Source organism: Hirundo rustica, chromosome 8, assembly GCF_015227805.2.
Source record: "Hirundo rustica isolate bHirRus1 chromosome 8, bHirRus1.pri.v3, whole genome shotgun sequence".
Classification (NCBI taxonomy): domain Eukaryota; kingdom Metazoa; phylum Chordata; class Aves; order Passeriformes; family Hirundinidae; genus Hirundo; species Hirundo rustica.
The window spans coordinates 33,747,049-33,769,377 of record NC_053457.1 but is presented as its reverse complement, the minus strand read 5'-3'; the positions used below and the strand labels follow the sequence as shown (position 1 = coordinate 33,769,377).

Below are 22,329 nucleotides of genomic sequence, written 5' to 3'. Positions count from 1 at the left end.
TTAAAAACCATCTCCTGAGCTATGATATTTAACAGGGAATATTAGAAAACATCCATAGAGTGATTTATTACAATTAATATCACAGCTTTGACCAAAAAAGGCGTTGCAGGGACAGTCTGCCACATTTTCAAGCCAAGGCCACAGCTTGTTGCACTCAGGGGACACAGCTACAAGTAGAATTCACAGGTGTGTAACTCATCAGGTGACCTTTCCTCCATGCCACATTTACATATTTCACATCAAATGACTTTTTTTTTTTTTTTTTTTTTTTTTTTTTCCCTTCCAACAGGAAATTTTAAAAAAATATCCTGGATTTGGCACATTTCATCATCGGGGTGTTGCCTACCTAAGTCAATTAATTGAGGCATGGGGAGCAGTGCTGATACCCTGCCTTAGGGTGATTTCTCAGGATTCTTCTGGATATGAGATGAGACATCCCTGGAGACTATTTCCTGCCAAAGTCATTTTAAATAACTATATTAAAAAGACAGTGGAAGTTACAAGTCGGGCCTCATTCTTTCACCGGTGGCCCTTCATATCAGTGAAAACCTTGTTACCCTGGTTTTTCTGAGCCTTTTGATTTTCTTAAATGGAGTCAGAACTTTTTAGTTATTGTACAATATTAAGAGCAGTTTTCTACCTTTTCCCACAGATGTAACATAAACAAATCCTTTGTTTTTCATTCTCTGTCCTTTGTTTGCATATTTCTAACCTGAGAACAATTGTAACTGACAGTTGGTCTGGCCACTGAGGCTGAGGGGTGGAAACCCCAAAAAGCCAATCTTCTGCTGGACCCACAAATGTATAAAAAGTAAGAAATAAACAAAAGGGTCTCTTCTCTCGGCTCTCTCAGCTGTGAGCTGGAATCGGAAGGACCTCTGCAAAAATCTCTTGTCTGCGTGTGACTGCTTTGTGTGTCTCAGTGACAAAACCTGAAATGAAATGTACTTTAAGTCTGCATTAAAATTACCAGTTGTCTTCAAGCAAATGTGATTTGGGATGGGAGAGCACAGGAATGCCTCGTGCCTGGCAGAGAGGAGGGATTTTGGGAATACTCCGTCCTCCCCACAGGTTGTGTGCACACATCTCCTCAAAGCACGGGATTACCGTTGTATTAATCAAAGAGCAACTTGATTAAAACCCGTAGCCTGACAAAGGAGGGAAATTAAGCAAATGAAAACATTCATTTCGAGACAGAACTTTTATGTTACTGTAACTTTGGGAACAAAGCCCTTCCCGAGCGCTCCCATCTGCTCCGCTCGGCTCGCGGAAATCGACGTCTGGCGACGCGCCGGGGACTTTGTCAGAGGTGGCTTTGCCAGAGAGAAGCATCAGAAAGGAACTCGAAACATCAGACGTCAAAACCTGGGCCGGCCTTTGGGACATTTGCTCAGGGCTTTGCCCTTCGGAAGGAAGTTTTTTTAATTCCAGCTCCAACGCCGTTGCGGAAGGACCTTTTGTGGGGAAGGGACTCCGGGAGAGGCTTCCCAAGAGCCAGCTCCTCATCCCTGCCCACCTTGGAGAGGCAGCTGCTCAGCAGCAACAGGCACGAATCCCATTTCCCGTACAGCTGGCAGGTCAAATAGAAAGGGTTGGTGCTCTGGAGATTAAAGGCAAACAAGCAAACAAACAGGCAGAAGGAAAAACAAAACAAAACAAAACAAAACAAAACAAAACAAAACAAAACAAAAAAGAGAGAGAGAGGGAGATAAGAGAAGGTAAAATTATGGATTTGTGTATTTGCCAGGACTTGTTCAGGATACAGAGCAAAGTAGAAACACAAAAGCAATTTATGGTTTGAATGACAAGGATAAGCTGTTATTTTTTAAGGATTTATCGTGTTCAAAATCAGATTTTTTCCATAGTATTTTAGACATTCCTGGTCTAAAACACCAATACAATTATGTCTAGGGTATGATATGAATTGTTTTCGGTGATGCTGACCAGCTGTGACACAGTTTCCTTGGAACAACATGGGTGTTTATTGCTGTAAAATGAGATTTTTTTCAGGGGAAAATGAAATACCAGCTTTTTATAACCTGTGTGCACTTCTGAGACACAAATTACAGGTAAGAGAAAACAAAAATACCTGTAAAGTCAAAATATGGAGGAGGCTTTCCAGTAGTTAAGACCAGTTCTGGAAGTAGTTCTGAGGAGGATTAATAATGACAAAATAATAATGGGAATTTTAAAAAGTCTGGATAAAAATCCGGGTTTTGCACACATTCCTTTTACTTGTACTCTATAGGACAAAAAATGCCAACTGCATAAAAACTTTGACATATTTCAACAGCTCTTAAAATAAACTGCATTTAATTACTGCTGAATTACAAAATAAAAACATTTCCTGGCATGTCTATGGTTGCTCTGTGCATCTTTCATCATATTCTGATTTCCCAGCTGATTTTCCATCTAAAAGCCATATTCTGCCCTCTCTAAAAATTCAGTGCAAAGCCATAGGATTAACACCTGGAACTGCTGGTAAAATTGCCATTAGTCTCATTAGGTTGGTTTAAATTCAGTGTTTTATTGCTCTGATTTAATACCGGTTATTAAGTTAATTTTTTTGTTTGTTTAATGACTTTTTCTGCAATCTACACCTTCTGCCACTGGCAAGGCATTTCCAAGACTGAATTTTCTCCCTAACAAGAAAAAAACACTTTTTGCAAGAAGAAAAACCATAAAAAATAAATTTAAAAATGGGAACAGAGAAATTCCCCTTTTGAATTTTTAGCTGCTATTACACTAGATTTACTGAGTAAAAGACTTTTATTTTGACATTTATTGAAGCAATTAAACTTCTTTTCGTTGTGATATCATTGCCATAAAGACCGTCCATTAGGAAATGTGGCTACTCAGATCCAGCTGTGTCTAAATAAATCAGTTGATTATAAATAAGTAAATTAATTGATAAACTCACCAGCAATAAGTGAAATTAATACATACATATCTAATTGCATCTCTTTGAGAAATGCAAGGAATTCAGATTAAATGGAGAGGAGATTTGTGGTTTTCTCTCTTCCGTCCAGGATCCCAGCTCTGTGCACTCCACATTAAATATGCACTGAGTTGCTCACATGATTATTTCAGAGGCTTGCATATTTTATTAATAACTCCAGGAAAAATTAGGCTATGCTCCAGGAAAATCGGGTAATAATATTTAACCAATAGCTTTAATACAAGGAAGTTCTTTCATTTTGTAAAAAAACCCCAAAACCCACCAAAAACTACAGCAGCAAAGAAGCAATCTAGCAAACAAAACTAATTAAAATAAAGGAGTAATTCAGGAATGAAACAGATCTGGGAGTAATTAGGGGATGGGACTTACCATGGAAGTGCCAACTGGGTAACCCGAGCACACCAACGTCAGGGAGATCCACAGGACGAAAACCAAGTTTAACCTGCATAGACTTCAAAGAAAAACTGAGATTAATGAAGATTTGGACCAAAATCAAGTGAAATATGAACAGAGAGCAGCCCGTGCACCAAGAACCCCGCGGTGGCTTTACCTGTTCATTTTTTACCCAGCACTGTGTGTATGAACATGCAGCTCTACATCCAAATTCCTCACACATCCTTTCGGTTCTTCCTCAGGTGACCATTTTATACCAGAGTTCAGGAGGAAAAATGTCATCAAAGCTGATTTTATTCTGACTAATTGCTCCTTGTTTGGCCTTTTCTTCTTGTTAAATGGGAAAATGGCAAGAACACGCTCAGCTGCCATCACCAACCCCGGGGATTTCGTTTAAAGTGTCCCATTAAATGTCTCTCAAGTGGTTTTATTGTTACCTCTGTGTCATCACTGCAAGCCTGGTCAGAGGTCTAAAGATTTCAAAAATCCATCTCAAGAGTTTGTTACCACTTCCAATATATCAGGTGGAGACCTTGCAAAGCCTGGCAGCAAAGGAGAAATATTAAAAGTGCATTTTTAAGTAGAAAGTTCCTCAAAGAGTCTTAATATACTCAAAACAGCCATAATACAAAGAATTTTTTTTTTCTATTTTTCTCCCCCATCATTTTTTTTTTTTTTTTCCATGCTTAGTTCTTAATACACCAAATGAAATACTTTTACTGACAATTAAAATTCTTTGGACATTAGTTTCTACTCTGCAGCCGTATCTCAGCCCACATTGAGTTTAGTCAATCCAAACTTCTATAGGATTAATAAATTCTGTTAATCTCCAGCAACACAGCAAATGTTTCATGTCTCAAAGCCTCATTTGTTGCTGCAACAAATTTAATGGTGCAGTATTCTAGGGGATTCTGAGGTTTATTTATCTAGAGTGGTGTGAAAGTGCTGAATCCCACAAGGTCTGGGAATGTTGGACTGCACAGGGAATGCTGCAAAACATTAAATTCCACTTATTTTTTTCTGAGACTGAGCACCACATCTACAAAAACGTGCTGGGTTAATGGCTGGACTCATTGATCTGAGAGCTTTTCCAACTTTAACCACTCCAGGATTCTAAAGAAAACACTGAGGATCATTTTTTTGAGAGCCACAGAGTGCCAGGCATGCACACAGTGAGGCAGAAACCCCAAATGTTGCATTTCCTTTGGTGTTTACACTGAAAAATCAATGGACAAGGGCTCCAGAAGGGACCTTGGTGTGAGTCTTTGGGGAGACCTGAGCTGTTATAAATGATGTCAAATTTCCCTGCAATATTTCAGATAATTTTCATGATCTGGAAGATCTTTTCCAACAATAATGATTCCATGATGCTGTGATTCAGTCTCCTGATAAAGTGCATTTCATTCCAGGAGACAGAGAGCTGTGTGAGGAGAAACCCAGAGGTGTGGAAGACCTTTTGGGAGTTTTAAACAAAAATTCCTGTTGTGATCTCAGCTTGTGGTTGACCACTGTTCCCTCATCATGGTGGTGCTGATCATGTTGTGGTTGACAAAATCCAACAACTCTGAAATGACTTTTTAAAAAGAAATTTTTTTAAAAAAAAATAATTGTGGTTGCTGGTGAAGTTCTTCAGGATTCTCCAGGTCCACAAGGGCTGAAATGAGGATAAAATTTGCCTCAGTTAAAGCCTGCAGCTTTAAACCCTTTATAAAGCCATCAGCAGAACAGGTGACTATTGGCATTTCCAGCCTGAGTCCTCTTATTCAGAGAGCAAATCCTCTCTTTGAATGGAACCTCCCATCCCCACTGGTCCAGGACCTCCAGCTCCAAGGATAAGAGGATTAGGCCATGTTCCTGCAGCAAAGAGAAACACTTTGGGCTGGATTCTGCCTGAGCACAGCTTAGCTCATCTCTCATTGTGTCTGCATTTAGTCCAACTCCGTTTTAATCGGAAATTAACCTTCACACAACACTTTTTGGGGAAGGTGAGGGGCCAGAACAGGCTGGTGATTAAAGTTCAGGCTCTCCAGGTTCAGCCTGGGACTCTCTGGGTAAACTTTGGTGCATTATTGATTTTATTTTTTAAAATCGTGAGTTGTCTGAGACCCAGATGAACTCCCACTGGGTCTGGTCAGTCCCTCCTGTGCTCACCTTTCTCATATCCCTCTAAAAGTGAGGTTTTGACCAGGTGAGAAATCACAAACTGCTCTGGAACTGAAGAACCAGAGGATCCTGGAATAGTCTGGGTTGGAAATGCCCTCTAAGACTGAGTCCAACCATTCCCCAGCACTGCCAAGGCCACCAGTACCCCATGCCCCGAATGCCACATCCACAGGGCTTTAAATCCCTCCAGAGACTGGAACTCCACCCTGCCAGGGCTGGACAGCCCCTTTTGGGGAGAAATGTTCCCAAAAATATCCAACCTGAACCTCCCCTGGAGGTGCAGATGGTACCAAGGCAAGAGTCACTGAGACATCACCACCTCAAGGGCTTTGCCCGCCCCTCACACACACACAAAGGTTATTTCCTGAACATTCAAACCCTCCCATTTGCTTCTCACTCCTTGGAGGTTATTTTTCCCAGCTTTTCAGGATGCAGTTTACCACAACACACCTGTGATTTGCATGCATGAAGCATAGATGGAGATTTAGATCCATTCCAGATATTCCCACTTCAGTTTTGGAGGAATCAGGTTGAAGAGAACAAGTGGCAATTGACATTTCTGTCTCCTGCTCTGTCTGCAGAGGCTCTGCTCCCAGGCTAGGTTCACTGGCAGCTATCAAGGGTCAAATGAATCATTAAGAACCACAATAAAACCTCCCAGCATCCATAAAATTTGTATTTTCTCAGAATAAATCAGCAGCAGTATCAGCATCTATCACCTCTTCCCTCCTGCCTGCCTTGTTGGAGGGACTCTGTATTGAATCTCAGTGCTGCTTTGCTCTGGTTTCCCCCAAAAATCAAATGGAACAACACAAAACTCACAGCTGGGCCTATCAAACTTTGCAGATTTTTGAGGTTAATAAGCCTATGAGCTTTAGAACATGATATTTCCTTATTACAACTCAGTGGTCAATCCGAAGTGTTTTAAATCGGCATTGTGGGACTTTGCTGAGGGATCAAATGAAAAAATGAATGGACACACCTCAACCTGTCCATTGGCATAACCCCAAAAGTTGTAAAACCACAGCTCCTGGTAAAGGCAAGGCTCAAAATCTCATCTCCTTCTGGGATGTTCCCAGTGAAACCTCAGCATGGCTTTGCTGGAAAAGGCATTTTGTTCCCAACTCAATTTTTTTTTCCCTTGCTTTCAAGAATATCAAGCAAGCGGAAAGCCAGCGTGGTTTGCTTTCAGCCCGTTGCAAGGTGCGAGCTGGAAATCAATCATGCTCTCAGCACATAAACCTGCTTCTGACTCAGTGATAATAGAAAATCCCAGCAAGACACGGAGAGAGAAGAAACACAGAAAGCAGGAATTTCATTCCTTGGGTCATTCCCTCTGTGCTCTCACTGCTGCGAGGGGACACAACCAACCCCTGCACTGCACCATGAGAGCTCATCTATAGAGGCAAAGGGAGCTGCAGAGCTCCTGTGGGAACACCTGGCTGATCCTGGGCATTTCCCTGCCATGGAGAGCTCTAATCCCCTGAAACCTGGCTATCATGTGGCTGTCCCATCCCTGCAAGTGTCCAAAGCCAGGCTGGACACTGGGGCTTGGAGCCACCTGGCACAGCAGAAGGTGTCCCTGCCCATGGCAGGGGGTGGCACTGGATGGGCTTTGAGGTTTATCCCAACTCATCCCAGGATTCTCTGATGCAGGAGGAGAATGGCCCTGACCGACAGGGGTAAGGGGCTCTAAGGCCAAATGATGCAGCTCAGGGGAGGCTCAGCTCCTGCCCCGCTGCTGCCCTCAGACATTTGGGCAGTGCCTGCCCATCTGCACTGTCCCCTGTCTCATGTACCTCGCTCCTGAGCCACGCAGGGGTTTGCTCAGCGCTCCCTGGGGAGGATGCAACCATCTCATCAAAGGTCAGGGACGAATTTTCTGTGCTGGCTGCTGTGGGTAACCAGCTCTGGGCTGCTGTTCCAGCCTCAGAGGTTCTCCAGGAGGACAGAGCTGTTGATTGAATTCCTTCCTGGCTGCCAACGCTGCCACCCGCGGAGCGAAGCGCTGTAAGTGAGACACTGCTCGGGCTCCTTGCAGGCAGGGACAGCTCCTCTGCTGCGCCCTGGCACCGTGCCCTGGCTGGGGAGATCACGGCTCCTTTTTAAAAGCCAGTTTTGAGCACAATTCCACTCCCACACCTCTCCCCTGGCGGCCTGAACCAGCCGCGGTTCGGGCTCCAGCAGGGTTTGATCTGACGCACAGGTTTGATCTGGGAGAGAAGGAAAATCAAAAGGCATTCAAGGCAGGAGCAGCACGGCCCCCCTGCCCCCCTCCACAGCTTTGGCTTTCCTGGATGGATCTCAGCAGGCAGGAGGGGAGCAGCAAAGGCTGCCAGGAGATGGAAAGAGCAGGGCCCAGGATTTGTGGATGCCGTGAACCTCAGGATCTTCATTCACCTGGTTTTAGAACGTTCCTGCATCACTGGGGCTGTGCACGTCACTGTCACGACAAAGGGGACGAAGCTGCGGTTGTATCCTCCATGCCAGGGGGAAAAATTAGCTCCAGAATCCCATTTTTGATCCCACATCACACAGGAACCGTGGGCTGTGTCACAGTTGCCATCCCCAGGATTTTAAAGCCTAAATCATCATCTCTAAATATAAAAATTCCTTTTCCTGGTTGCAGTCAGAGCTGGTGTGGGCAGAGACAATACGAGCTCCTTACGCCAGTCCCCAGCACGTGTCCCAGAATGAATCCAAAGCGGTGACGGAAAATGTCACCAGTCCCACAGCACGTGGCACCTCCTGGGCCCTGTGCCAGGCCACAAAAGGCCACAGAGTCTCTGCTGACATCATCCAACCCTGCTGACGTCACCCAACCCTGCTGACGTCACCACGCTAGGGCTGGAGTCCACATAAAGTGGCAGGAATGAAGCTTTTGGCCAAAACATACTGGAACACGTCAGGAAACGTTTCTAGTTTATGGATCCCTCGCTTGTTTTTGTCAGGTTCTGCAGCACGCCTTCAGAAAAACAACCTGCACGAAGCACGGCAGGAAAAACAAGCCCTCCCTGCACCACCAGCAAGTGTTAGAGCCCTCTGAGAATTTACCAGAAGGTAAAAGAAAAGAAAGAGCCGAGCAGACAAGTTGCTCATACCGTTAAGGGGAGGCTCAGCAGCAGAAAAGTGGAGGTAATTAGCATTTTTGCTACTCTGATTTGCGCGTGCCAACGTAATTTATGCACTCGGAAATCTCTCAAATAGATCCTGCAGGAAGTGGCTGCCGAAGAAAAGATGTCAGTGCTGAGCTAAAAAGACACCTGTCAAAGCCAAACCCAAATTCCTGCTCAGATGCAACAAAGATCTTGGTGATCTGAGAGAGGCTGAACAGTTGTTGAAGGAGAAGCCAGAAAGAGAAAAGAGCCTGGATAGAAAAGGAAAGGAGAAGGGTTTTGAGGAGGGAGAGGAGAAAATGGTGCAGGAAAGTCTGATGTGACTTTAGAGGAAGAGATCAAACTTTAAAGAGATCAAACTTTAAAGGAATCAAGGAAAGCTAACATAAATATTATAAATAGCAAGGAATAGGGAGAAGGAGCTGACTGGATTTGAAGGGTACAATTTTTTATGGATTTTATTGAACTGCACCTCAAGGTTCTCCCACAGATAAGGCAAAGGAAAGACAAAGAAAATATATCCAGTATTTTCTATTGGGATAATCTGGCTCAAGCATGTTTGCATGTTTTCCCCTACAGAACCCCAGCACAAACCCATTTGTTTCTGCTCCCCAAGTCCTTGGGATGTCACACCAAGAGCACCAGGAAAAATGGAGCAGGGGAGGGAAAGCTCAGTTCTGGCCGCACAGGTAAGGTAAGGTAAGGTAAGGTAAGGAATTCTGCTGGGAGGTTTTGGGACACAAAGCTGTGGATCCATAACTGCAAGGCCAGTGAGGGCCACAGCAGATACTAAAAACTCCTCAGGATACTCAGAACTCCCAGGCTGGATACAAAGGGGGAATTGCTTACCCCTGAGCAGGTTTTTGTGCAATCCACAGTGAGCCTGCCCCAGAAAACACCTCAGCTGGGTGCAAAGCAGCTGCCAGGAGGCTCTTTACCCCTAAAAACACCCCTGGGCTGATCAGGCGGGGTGGAAAGCAAAAAGATCTCTCATCAAATCTCCAAGTCAAGCTCAGGGTGATCCATTTCCTCCCGGGCAGGCAGCAGTTGGGAGGGAGACATCTCAGCTGCTCCTCACATCAGTTCTTGACATTTCTGGAGAAGGGCAAGATGCCAGCTTGAATTTGTGACACCAGACCTAAAGTACCTTTAGGAAATAAGTGGCTACATCTGGAACAACACTCATGTGGAGGAGGTGAGAGGACACACCTTTTATTTTTTTTTTTCTTTTCTCCAAAATGCAATGTTTTCCATCTGTTCTCACTGCTGTTTTCTCTCTACTTGGCTGTGCCACTTAAATAAACAAGGATATTGCAGCCTCTTCGAAGGAGATTCCTTTCCTGCAAAAGCCTTTGGAAAAGAAGGATCCTCTCCATAATGACCCGCTAAATGGCAAACAAACAGGAGCTGAGACCCGGAGCCAGCTGCACGTTGTGTTTTAAAATTTGCTGGTAGGAAGATAAAATCAAAAAAACTGTGAGTCTGCTACGCTCTGCAGGCTCTGGAAATGCCAGGTCTGGATCAATTCTTGGCGACTTTGGTTGCTTGTAAAGGTCCTCAAGCAGGAGAAAGGGAATGTGGCTATCAAACAGTTCAGTGCCTTTTGTCTGAACATGATCCTGATTTCCCCTCGTGTTCTCTCCCTCTTATGAAAGGCTTCATCCAAAAATATCCCTCACCAAAAGACAGGAGAAGTTTCTGTTTCCTCACTGGAAGCCTGTTGCAGCTGGCTGGATTTTTCTTACTCTATGGAAGGATTTCTTTTTGCCCAATTATGTTTTAATACTTCATATAACTCCTCTGGAAGTTAGAGCTGCAAAGGGACTTTTAACGAGGTCAGGGAGTGACAGGAAAAGGGGGAAAATAGGTTCAGCTTGGATATTGGGAAGAAATTCTTCCTTGTGGGGGTGTTGAGGCCCTGGCACAGGGTGCCCAGAGAGCTGTGGCTGCCCCTGGATCCCTGGAAGCGCCCAAGGCCAGGTTGGACACTGGGGCTTGGAGCAAACCTGGGACAGTGGAAGGTGTTTGAGGTCCCTTCCAACCCAAACCATTCCATGATTAGATAATTTCACAATTCTGTGATACCTGGCTCCCTTATTCTTCTCTTATTTGCACCAGTATCTGATTTGCAGAGCTCATCTCTCCCCTCTCCACCCCTCTGAATTCCCCTTTGAGCATCAGGGTCTTCAGGGTTTCTACGCCTCCCCACAGCTGCCACATTTGGAGGTAATCAACTGCTCCTTCTTAATCAAGAGCACAGATTAATCCAAATAAACACGAAATCCAATATTAGAAAAGCTCATACAGCCCTGTTCTCTGGGGAACAGAACAGGCCAGGGGTGAGGAGGGTCAGGATCATCCCCTGTGGCAGGACAGGGGATATTCTCCAGCTCCTCACCACAGCCTTTCCCTGCTCCAGTCCCTCAGGAAAAGCACTGCAGGCACAGGAGATGAAAAGGAGCAGCTCTCCGTGCACTTGACACTGCTCTGACTGCCAGCAGAAACGTGCAGCGCTCAAAAACCCCAGTGAGTCTTTCTTCCTTCCCCAGCTCCTGCCTGCTGGCAGCCCGGCCTTTCATTGGAGCAGGGAAGCTCCAGCCTTTCAACCCAATTCCCACCTCGGGAGTGCACTGGAAAAGCGACAGCACGGACTCAGCCCCGCACTCCTCAATAAAGGCTGAGCTGTGAGGGGTGGGCACACACAGGGCAGCGCCTTCAAAGGGGCTGAGGCCTCGTTTGAGAGGCAGGAAGCCCTGGGAGCACCCTGGAATTAACATTCCACAGAAGCACCGCTCACCTGAATGTCTGGTGGCATCCAGGCTGTCCCAGCTGGGTTTGGGTTTTCAGGGATGTGCCCCAGGGATAAGGGTGTAGGGATTGATGCCTTAAGTTTGAGCTTTCATGTTTTTCAGGTTCTGTGCTGCCCAGGGGTGCAGTTCTGAGCCTCATATTAAGTGTAGAGTGGGCAGACAAAACAGATTCTTTCCCTGCCGGAGATCAAGGACAATGGTTACAAAATTTCAGGCCCAAAAGCACAAACAACGGTGGCTGAAGAGAGGAACGAGAAGGATGAGGCCTCACAACCCAAAGCTGTAATTAGACAATTAAACCTTAATATGCAAATGGACCAAAACTTATAAAAGTGTGAGACCTCGTGACCGGTCAGCCATTTTGTGACATTTTGTGTCCATTTTGTGACCATTTTGGGTCCACCTTGAGTGTAGGCCTGGTCAGGCCCTGTCCTGCCCAAGGTGTCTCCTAAAGGCCTTTCAGTAAATATCTACTTTATTCTCCAGCTCTGTCCAGTCTGTTTCAGGTCAGCCTTCCCAAGGCTCTCTCTCTCAATACCAGGATATTAAGAGAGATGGGGGCACTGGGAGATGTTTAAAGCATTATTTATTGCCTCAGTCTCAAGGAGTGAGAACATCTTCACTGCATATGCCAGGAGTTTGTGGTCAGTGGTCCTCAGTGGTCATAAGATCACAGGTCACAAGGTCTCTTAAAGGTCAATTAGCCAATAAATTATTGCCACACAGAATGTTTTAACTTTCACACCAATCCCTATTAATTTGTCGCAGTGCGTACTCTCTTGACCAATCATCTAATGACCCACAAACTTACAGTACTACACCTTCAAACTTCTTATTACCCTTATAACCACTTCTATCTCTTAAACTTTAAACTCTCAAACTTTCCACTCCCAAGCTCAATGTGTTTCTATCTAAGCTACAAACCCACATTCTCGCTCACGGTCTCTAAATTTGGAAGCTTTTTTCAAGCTCTCAGGTCAAGCCCTGTACTTAACTCTGTTTGGGCTTGCACGCATGAGGTTCTGAGAATCCTCTGTGCCTTGATTTCCCACCTAAGGGGATGCTGCTTCTCCTGGTGCTTCCTGAGCATCCTCGGGCTCAGGGATCTCCTGCCCTTCGGCATCGCCTCAGGAGGTGGGAGAAGCTCCAAGTACCACAAGGAACGATGAACGAGCAGCGAAGGAAGCACAGCTCCCGCAGCTCCCGCAGCTCTCCGCCGCAGCAGCAGCAGACAAGAGATCCCTTAAAACTCAAATAACCCCACAGTTCTCTGCCTTGCCAAACTCCATAACATCAGCAGCGCCTAAGCCAGCAGGACAGCAGCTAAAAATACTCTGCTCCAGCTCATGCCAGGCTCCTGATGCAAGGGCAGAGTCCCCAACATGTGCTCCCTGCAAGTGCTGCAGGGGCACGGCTCTGCCACGGCCCCACAGCCACCAAGAGCCTCAGCCCAAAGTTCTCCATCTCCCTGCCGTCATTCCCAGCTCAGCCCTGCTGGGGTTTCCTGCTCAATGTCTGTGTTTTCAGTGCCAAACCGCTCTGCAGCCACATCCAGCCCCTCTGCAGTCCCTGCAGTTCACAGGCTGTAAATTGGCAATTTCTGATCCAAATGTCAGCGGTGGGAAACGCAGAGCTGGATAACTTTGCATTTTCCAGGGATATGTCCCAACTCGTAATCTCTCACCAAACCTCACTGGCACATTTGGGGTAGAGCAGCATGAAGAAGGGGCTCGGGAGGGGCTTGGAAGAAGAGCAACTGTGTTCATGTTCCCTGCTGTCCTTCTGTGCTCAGTCCCATTTTCTGCAAGAATGAGCAGAGAACCAAAACAAAACGTTTCTACTGTGCTTTTTTAATTTCCTGCTGCATAAAGTGATGTTTTCATAAAATCCCAGACTGGTCTGGGTTGGAACAGACCTTGAACTTCTACCATTCCACCCCCTGCCATGGGCAGGGACACTTTCCACCACCCCAGGTTGTTCCAAGCTGGCCTTGGACACTTCCAGGGATAGAGCAGCCACAGCTTCTCTGTGCCAGGATCTCACCACCCTCACAGGGAAGGATTTCCTCCCAATATCCCATCTAACCATACAGTTTTTCAGTTCAAAGCCATTCTTCATTTTCCAGTCACTACCTGCCCTATTAAAAAATCCCTCTCCAGCTCTCTTGTAGCCCTCCTAGATATTGAAAGGCCACAAGAAGATCATCCCAAAGGCTTCTCTTCTTCCCTTATTCTCAGCCATGTGGGGTTTTCTCTCTTTTCTCACTGCAGCCCTGGTCCAGCTGCCCCTGAGCTGGATTCTCTGTGTTCACAGCACCCACTCAACCCTTGCCAGTGGGTTGTGCACAGACTGTGTCCTGAGCAGTCAAATCCTCTTTATTCAGGACAATCTCAGCCCAGGATCGACCTTAACTCAGTGAGGAAACATCCCACCCTCATCCAAAGCGTATTTGCTGCCGTGACCTGGGCAGGGCTGGCCCCACTCCCTGCTGTGGATGAAGATGTTCCTGTTGCCTGGGAAACCTTTCCTTGGGATCACTGGAATGCATTCCACACCTCTGCCTTGGGATACACCTTGTCTGGGAGAGGAGGAATCTGCAGGAATCAACTCCTGCTCCTCTCACGGGGATAAATCCAACGTAACTCATTGTTACAGAGTCACTTGTGGGCCACCAACAACCAGATCTGCCCCAAAGGAGAAAATCTGGGTCACAGCCAGAGCGTGTGAGCATCTCACTGCTCGGCTGAGGACACCAAACTTAAACCCATTAGGATATTACCTGCAGGTGGAAGAATTGGCTGAGTAGAGATAAAGTAGCTACACTCAAAGGAGATGGGGTTACTCAAGGGCTCAGAGCATTTATTTAGATTAAATATTTGCAAATTGGGATAGTTTTTGGCCTATTTTAAGAATGGATTCAATACTTACAGCAGGAGCAGCAGGTAGGAAAACATCTAAACATCTTAAAAAAATTCTTGTTCCAACCCCCTGCCATGGAATTATGGTTGGGGTGTCAGCCTGATTTTAGAGGACAAAAACCACAAAGAAAAACAGGATATTGCTCTGAGTGTTCTGTTGCTGGCAGCATTTAGACAAGGAAAGCAGCATCATTTCACTGCTTGCTTACCTTCAATCAAAAAAAAACAACACCGGGCTTTAATTTCTCCTGTGGGTGTAGTCAGCTCTTAAGTTAAAATCCAGGCTTTAATATCTTCTCCTCATAATTTAGGTCATGGGCAGGGAAGCAACACGGGGAAACAGAGAGAAAATTCAGGCTTTGCAAGAGATCCTGAAAACCTGCAGCTTGTGCTTGAGGCTCCCAGGGCACCGACTGCAGCCACTGCTCTGCTCAGAAAGCCAAAAAAGAGAGGCTGAAATCCCTGCAGGACTTAAATCCCGAGTTCCAAGGCCTTTGTAGGGTCTGTCTGCAATCCCTGAGGTCAGCAGGGAATGTTCTTCTCCTCCCTCTGAGGGCTCATCCCTCAGGAGAAGATTGAGGAAGCGCCGGAGGTGCTCCACTCCAAACTTCCCTCCCCTGCAAGGGTCAAAAAGGGACAAACAGGGATGCTAGAGGAATCAATGGGATCACTCAGTTCAGGTACAAGGAAAAGCGGAAGAAAAAAGGGTTTAATGGAAGAGAAAATTGTCTTAACAAAAGGCTGGGAGAGCTGGGGGTGCTCATGTGGAGAGGAGAAAACTCCAGGGAGAGCTCAGAGCCCCTTCCAAGACCTAAAGGGGCTCCAGGAGAACTGGAGAGGGACTGGGGACAAGGGATGGAGGGACAGCACACAAGGAATGGCTTTAAGATGAAAGTGTGGAGATTTAGATGGGATATTGGGCAGGAATTGTTCCCTATGAGGGTGTTGAGACCCTGGCACAGGGTGCCCAGAGCAGCTGTGGCTGCCCCTGGATCCTTGGCAGTGCCCAAGGCCAGGTTGGGCACTGGGGCTTGGAGCAGCCTGGGACAGTGGAAGGTGGGACTGGATAAGCTTTAAGGTCCCAACAACCCAAACCAGTCAGGGATTCTGGGATTAAGCAGCAAATTGCAGCTGTACTTGTCCAGGAGAATCCCGTGTCATTTTTTTTCCCCTCCAGTCCTTCATTTCAAAAATCCAAACAAACCAAAACCCTTCCCCTGTTGTCTCTGACACAAATTCTGCAGCTCAAGGTCTCAATGGGGTCCTGTTCACCCCCAGAATGCCGAATTCCACCCCCCTGCTCAGTTTATGTTGCTCATTCTCATCTAAACATAATTACACTGCACAGGGCCATAAACTCCCCGTTCTGGGTGATGGAAGCAGCTTTCTTCTCACATTTATTAAATTGTGTTTATACACTTCCTTACTGATTTATACAGCATCTTCCTTGTTAAATAGAACAGCAAAGTATAATTGAGTCTTCCATTCCTAATGGGTTGGGGTTTTTTGGGGGGGGGGAGATTTTATTGCCAACATTTACGTGCATCAATTTTTGAGCATCCAAAAGTCACCTGGAGCTTTGGATGATCAGGGCAAGGCAGCCTTGGGGTTTTTACTGGGTCACCATCAAGGGTTGCTGCAGCCAGCTGCCACCAAGCACTGCTAAAAACACACTCAGCTCCTTCAGGATGGCTCAAACAAAATTATAATTCCAGGAAACTGCAACTAATTGATTCCTAACATACATATCAAGTGTAATTGCTTGTACTTTATTATTATTACTTTAATATTTCAGCTCTGGTTGGAAGTGATTTGAGATTTTTCAGAAAGTGAGTTTCTGGAGAAAATGTTAATGAATGGAGCAAAATTAATCCCATCCCAGGTGAATGTGCCGTGGATTTCAGGTTTGGAGAACAGAGGAGTTTGTGTGTCCTGTTACCAAGCAGCCCCTTGGGATTGGGAAGGAAAGGGGAAAGGAAAGGTGGGAAAGGGGAAGAAAAAAGAAAGGGGAAAGGGAAAAAAGAAAAAAGGGGGAAATGGAAAAGGGAAGGGAAGGGGAAAGGGAAGTCTCATTTTAAACCCAAACACAGCTCCAAGATGCCAGAGATGCCACCAAACCGAATTATCTCCATTTTTTCCATCTGTTTAGGCACTCCAAGCAAACCATCCAGCACTGCCAAAGCAACTGCACTCAATCTGTCCCACAGCAGAAACCAGTGCACCTCAACAGTCATAGCAGAGTCCCCAAATTCACTTTTCCCTCCTTTTTTCCCCCCTCTTGAAAGCAAAAGCTCAAACACTCTGCAAGAGCTCCACACCACCAGCAGAGAGGATCTCCCCACAAAGCTCCAGGAGAGGAGTTTTTCAGTGCAGAGGAGAAAATTACTGTTTCCCCAGGAGGCACAGGTCCCATGTCAAGGGAAAAAAATAAAAATCAAAACAAAATAGATCTGGACAGCAATTCTGTAGTTTCACCAGGAAGTGTTTTGTGATGAAGCTGAGCAAATAAACAGAATGTCAAGTACCCAGATAAAAGGCTTGCACATGTTGTTGGACAAGTCAGAGGTGTTTTGTAGTTGTTTGTTTCATAGCTACATTTTTTTTTTCCTGTAATTAAATGTTCCTACACATTTTTTAAGGAGAGCAATGCACTGGAACACCATGAAATAGTGCAGAAGCAGGCTGTGTCCCTCTCCAGGCAGCCAGGTCAAAGACACCAGGACTTTGCAGGAAGAATTCTGGATAAAAACCCTAAAAAAACCTCACAGGTTTCCTTTGCATCACATCAACTGCTCCTCTCTCCGGTTCTGCTGCACAGAAAGCCGAAAAATTCATCCTTGGAAATGAAAGGGTGATTCTGCTGCCTTGGGGGATGCTGCTGGAAAACTCCACGTGTTCTTTTGTCTGTCTTTGCCCCTGAAAAAAATCCATCAGCACTTCAGGCTTTAGGGCTTTCTGGGGTTATTTTATTCTGTGTGAAGTGGAAAACACAAATCAATATTTACTGTGCACCTCCCAGTCCTGTGTCTGATATTTCCGTGCACCTTCCTGTCCTGTGTCTTGCCCCCCAAAAAAAGGATTTAATTTGGCAACCAGAGAGCTCAAATGCGTACAAATATATGGGCTAAGCATGTTACAGATCACGGAGCAGATTTCCCTTCGTGGGGTCACTGAGAGCTTCAGGAATCTTTGGAAAAGCCTGGGACAACAACCAGTTGTAAATGAAGCGCCTCAATTATTTGAGATTATCATTTCAAGCAGAGTCTCTGTATTATGGAGCCCTGTGTCGTTTGCTTCTAAGCCTGTGTGATTTCCCCAGCACTCCAGGATTTTTTTTGCAGTGGTTCACATCTCTTAGCAGGGCCCGCATTGATTTTGATAATTAGGATCATTGCAATGTTTTGGTTTGGTTTGTGACATTTGCATCTCATTACACGGAACTTCTCTGAGCCAGTACGACTGTGTTTTATCCAGCCCTGTCCTGGAGGAGCAGAGAACTGGAAAAACGCTCCCACAAAGACTTCAGCTCCTCAGGTTTAATAACTTTGTCCTCAGACAAGAAATTCCAACTAATTCCTACACCAGGCCCCACCAAGGGCTCCATTTGTCTGTCCTGACCATTCCCACCCATCCCTAATGGCCACAGGAATGGTGATGGACGTGTTTAGAGTCTGAGGCTGCAGCTAGAAAAGTGTGAATTAAAGGAATTACCTCGGAAAGAAGAGGTTTTCAGTCTCCTTTTCTCGTGGAACAGAGAGCAGGCAGCCGCTGTGACAGCAGCTCAGGACTCTTCAGGTGATGTTTGGTTGGATGCAGGTTCAGTCCTGATGGAAAATTCCAGGATTTCAGCAACTGGACTCGCAGTGCCTGTCAAATGATTAAAGAGGAATCATTACAAGGAGAAAGTCAGTTAGAAAAAGCACTGACACAGAAAAATATCCCCGGACGAGACCTTTGCCCCCAGCTCGGGTAAAGCATGTGGCAGTGACAACCTTTAAAACACGGCTCTGGGATTTGCAGCAGCTTGATTTCCATTTCTTCAGGCACTTAATCACCATCAACAGCCCAAGCACGAGACCAAATGCACAAATTCCAGCAAAGCAGAACGCAAAGAAATGCTGCAAAGCCATTCCCATAAAGATCAACCTCAGAACAAAGTAACATTTTCCCAGGAAGTGCTGGGAAACGAGGGCCTTTCACACAGGGACGGGATGACATGAACACCCCAACGTGTGATCGGACTGACAGGAATCAAGTTCTCCCAGATTTTAATTGCTCTGCCAAATATCTGCCTCCACAAGGTTTGCAAGGAGGCAGTCCTACAAAAATTGGTTGTACGAATTCCGTGCCTGCTGACGCGAAGTGAGACTTCCAGAAAGCTTCCCGCGAGCTGGGATCTGCTGCTGGAGGAACAGGAATTTGTCTGGAAGTGCTGAAGGGTCTTCATTCCACACAAAAAACGGGAGAAGAGGAGGAACAACCAGGCAGAGGCTGCAGAGCAGCATTCCCACCCTCTCAGAGCTGCCCTGGAGGTGTGCAGAGCAGTGGAGGCGGGAATGATGGATGGAATCATTGTCTGAAATCGTTGTCTGGGGCAAATCCAAGCCTGGTTCGTGTGGCAGCATCAGTGAGGAACGGTGTCCCTGGCTGCATCCAGGATTCTGGAGACCCCAGCCACTCCTGGCAGGAGCCAGCTGTCCCCAGGCACGAGGCTCTGCACGGACTCTGACCCTCACCATGATCATTGAGCGGATTTTGGGATGTTTTTAACCCCAGCCAGGTGCAGACAACGCTCCTGGTGCTGGCAGATTTCACCAGAGGTCACCACAAACCCGGCACAGCTCCGGGCTGTGTGACAGGATCCCCTTCCTGAGGGACAGCTAAACCTCACTCAAGGCTTAACTCTTCTTTGTCCAGAGAACAAGAAAAAGCCCAGTCACTCAAAACTGCACCGTGGGTTGTTTTTATAAATGGATTTTTTTGTTTTGACTTCCTCTCCTGACATCCTTGAGATGGCCCTCCTGCCTCTCCTGCCCTCCTGGAATGATGGCAGCTGCTGGAGCTTGACAACTCTACACTAATATTTTTTCCCAACCGGAAAATGCTTTCCCAAAACTCCCTACTTTATATATATATATATAATTTTTTTTTTTTCCCTTTTTTTTTTTTTTTCCCCCTAAAGTAGAAACCCACTAGGAATGGGTCTGGGATGGAAAATCACAGAATCGAAGGCTCACAAGGGATTTTAAAGTTCATCCCATATTCCCCCTACAATGGGCAGGGACACCTTCCACTGTCCCAGGTTGCTCCAAGCCCCAACCTGACCTTGGACACTTAAAATTCCAATTTTTTTTTTTTTTTTTTTTTTTTTTTTTCATTCTGCTTTCCCTCTGCGATGAGCTGCAGGCCTTTGGACCAGCTCAAAAGCCCTGTGGTGGTGGCACTTGGGGACACGGGGCAGTGGTGGCCTTGGACTCCATAATTTCAGAAGCCTTTTCCAACCTTAATAATTCTGTGATTGTTTTGGGTGCATTTGCTGCAGCCCTGGGCCACTCTGAGCCCACTGAAGCTCCCTTAATGCCTCCCATTAGTTTCAAGGTGTGAAGAGTGATGATTTTAGGTGACATCAGTCAGGTAATGAAATGTAATTGTTAAAATGCCCTTCCCCTGCCTCTGCCAGAGCTCTTCCAGCCACTGCTTTTCAGAAAAAAAACTTATAAAAATGGGGTTTTTTTGCAGTACCAGAGCAGGTCCTGTCAGGAGCAGCATCTCCCAGGGCTGTGGCAGTGAAAACAGCGAAAACAACAGCAAAAGTAAAATTAAAATAGCTCATGACTACTTCAGGGTTTGATTTAAGGTGTTAAGGGTTGGATTCAATCTTGGAGGGCTTTTCCAACCTTTAAGATCCAGAGATTCTGCACAGGAGAACAAAACTGGTATGAAAAACTTGGATTTCCATGGTTTTAAAACACTGGCACCAACACTGTGTATCCACTGTTTAATTTGATTCACAGAAAGAAATCTTGTCCCTCCTGAATAAGAAACTCTTTTTGGGGGTGCAGCTTCAAATGGGACAAGGGCAGAGCTGCCAAAAAAAAAAAAAAAAAATTGGAGTCCTGAGGGGAATCTTTTCTCTGGGCTGAGCCAGGTGCTGCTCAGCAGGTCCCTGATTCCTGGAGCAAGGAGCCCACGGGACACAAATGTGAAACTCAGATCTCACTCCTGGAAATTCCAGTGACTTTTGCAAATAGCGGTTCAGAAATCCCAAAGTTTTCCTGGCAAATGTAGCAAGAGAAGCGGCTCTGAGGATGTAATCCAGGGTGTGAATGCTTATAAAGGCAAAACCCAGTATCATCAATGAAGAATTTGGGTGGTGAGGGGGTGGAAAGAATAATTTTCAAAGTGTGTTTACATCTGGAATTAAAAATCCCAGCCTTTCTACACTCAAGCTAGGTTTTTCTTTCCTCCCTGTGCATCTGAAGAATTCAGAAGTGTTCTTACAGGGAGTGGGGATAAAACACATTCAGTGCAGATGCTGCGAGGCAGCGTATCAGTGAACTGAGAAGTGATGATGCTGTGCCCCTGGGCAATGGGGCTGTCATCAAATTTCCAAACGAGATGTGAGAATCTGGGACACTTCTCCTGCTGGGTCACAACGTTTGCTTGGCACCTCCCCTCCCCATTCTCCGGTTAGGAACGAAATCCCAACATTCCCAGGATCAAATCCTCCCCTGGCAGGGAAAAGGTGGATTTGGGGAGGGGAGGCAGTGGCAGCAGGATGGGTCAGACACAGGGCAAGCCCAACCCAAATGAAGACATGAAATGGGGGAAAATGAGAACTTGTGGCTTTTGCTGCAACCCAGGCCTCAGCTCATTACTTGTTACACACCAGCTGCAGTTATGGATTGTGGTAAAACAGCTGGAATTATTATTTACTAGAAAACATCCGAAGTTTTGGCTCTGTTGCCCACCCAGACCCCACAGAAGCGTCCAGGTTCTGACCCATAAAGTCATTTTGGATGCACAGGGAGGTTCCTCCAGAAGGAAATTTTAAGCACCAATTGCTGAACCATCCCCTGGAGAAGCCCATCCTGCCCTTCCCTATTTTTAATTTATTTTTTTCCCCCCAAATAAATTAATAAATAATTGTTTGAAGAAGCCAAACAACAAAGGGACCAAAGAAAATTAAAAAATACCTGCAAAGGTTTGATCCCATTTTACAGGCAAAGATGAAATTCTGAGGTCACCTCTGCGACTGGGACTTGTTTTTCTGCCCAGCGCAGAGCAGAGCTGCCTGCGGTGATCCAGCAGAGACAGAATTCCGTATTTCCAGGCTTTCCAGATTCCAAGAGGAGTGAAATGTTCCCAGCAAACCCACACAAACCAGCTCTGTTAATAATTAAACCGGCTCCCTGACGTGCTCGAGAAGGATGGCTGCCACCGAGTGCCACAGGCAGGGCCAAGTGCAATAAAATGGGTTCGTGCAACATTTCGAGGCAGCTTCCCCCTCCAAAACCCGTCCTGTGCACGAGGAACTTCCAAAGTCAGCAGGAAAGGAGCTGATCCTACAGGAGAGGGTCGTTTCCAAAGGGAATTGAGGCCTTTTTAACCCAGAACCGTCCAAGTGCGTTGAGAACAACGGAGCCTGACAAGGCTGAGGTGGAGAGAGAAATGGAAGATCGATCTGCCAAGCCCCAGCGCTGCGTTGGTGTTGCACTCTTGGCAGGGTTGTGGCAAACAAATATTTCCCTGACTAAAGGGAAATGGTCAAATGCTTACAGCAAACCCCCAAAATATTCCCAGCCCCGAGTTTTCCCCTGAATCCCATTTCTCTCACCGGCACCTGGTACGAGGGGTGTGGTGGGAAGTCTTGGATGATAAAATCATTCCGATCTGCCTCCCCTGGGTGTGGAGAGCTCTGCAGGGAGAGTCAGGGGCTGATGGGACTCCAAGCCTTGAGCCAGCTGAAA

The 22,329-nt window shown here is 46.1% G+C and overlaps 1 protein-coding gene across 1 annotated transcript; it reads right to left on the bottom strand.

The window, feature by feature from the left end:
• Nucleotides 1-749: 749 nt before the first annotated feature.
• Nucleotides 750-9,565, bottom strand: NPS (neuropeptide S). Its single transcript, XM_040071786.2, has 5 exons — nucleotides 9,481-9,565; nucleotides 5,966-6,128; nucleotides 3,510-3,894; nucleotides 3,329-3,410; nucleotides 750-1,600 (listed from the first exon to the last, which is right to left on the bottom strand). Exons 3-5 carry the CDS (start codon nucleotides 3,515-3,517, stop codon nucleotides 1,391-1,393), a joined length of 300 nt encoding a protein of 99 aa, XP_039927720.1. The 5' UTR covers nucleotides 3,518-3,894; nucleotides 5,966-6,128; nucleotides 9,481-9,565; the 3' UTR covers nucleotides 750-1,390.
• Between the last annotated feature and the right edge of the window lie 12,764 nt (nucleotides 9,566-22,329).

Coding starts and splice junctions, on each gene's coding strand:
- NPS (XM_040071786.2), bottom strand. Junction 1,601..3,328: donor ACCCAGTTGGCACTTCCATG/GTAAGTCCCATC, acceptor TTTAATCTCCAG/AGCACCAACCCTTTCTATTT.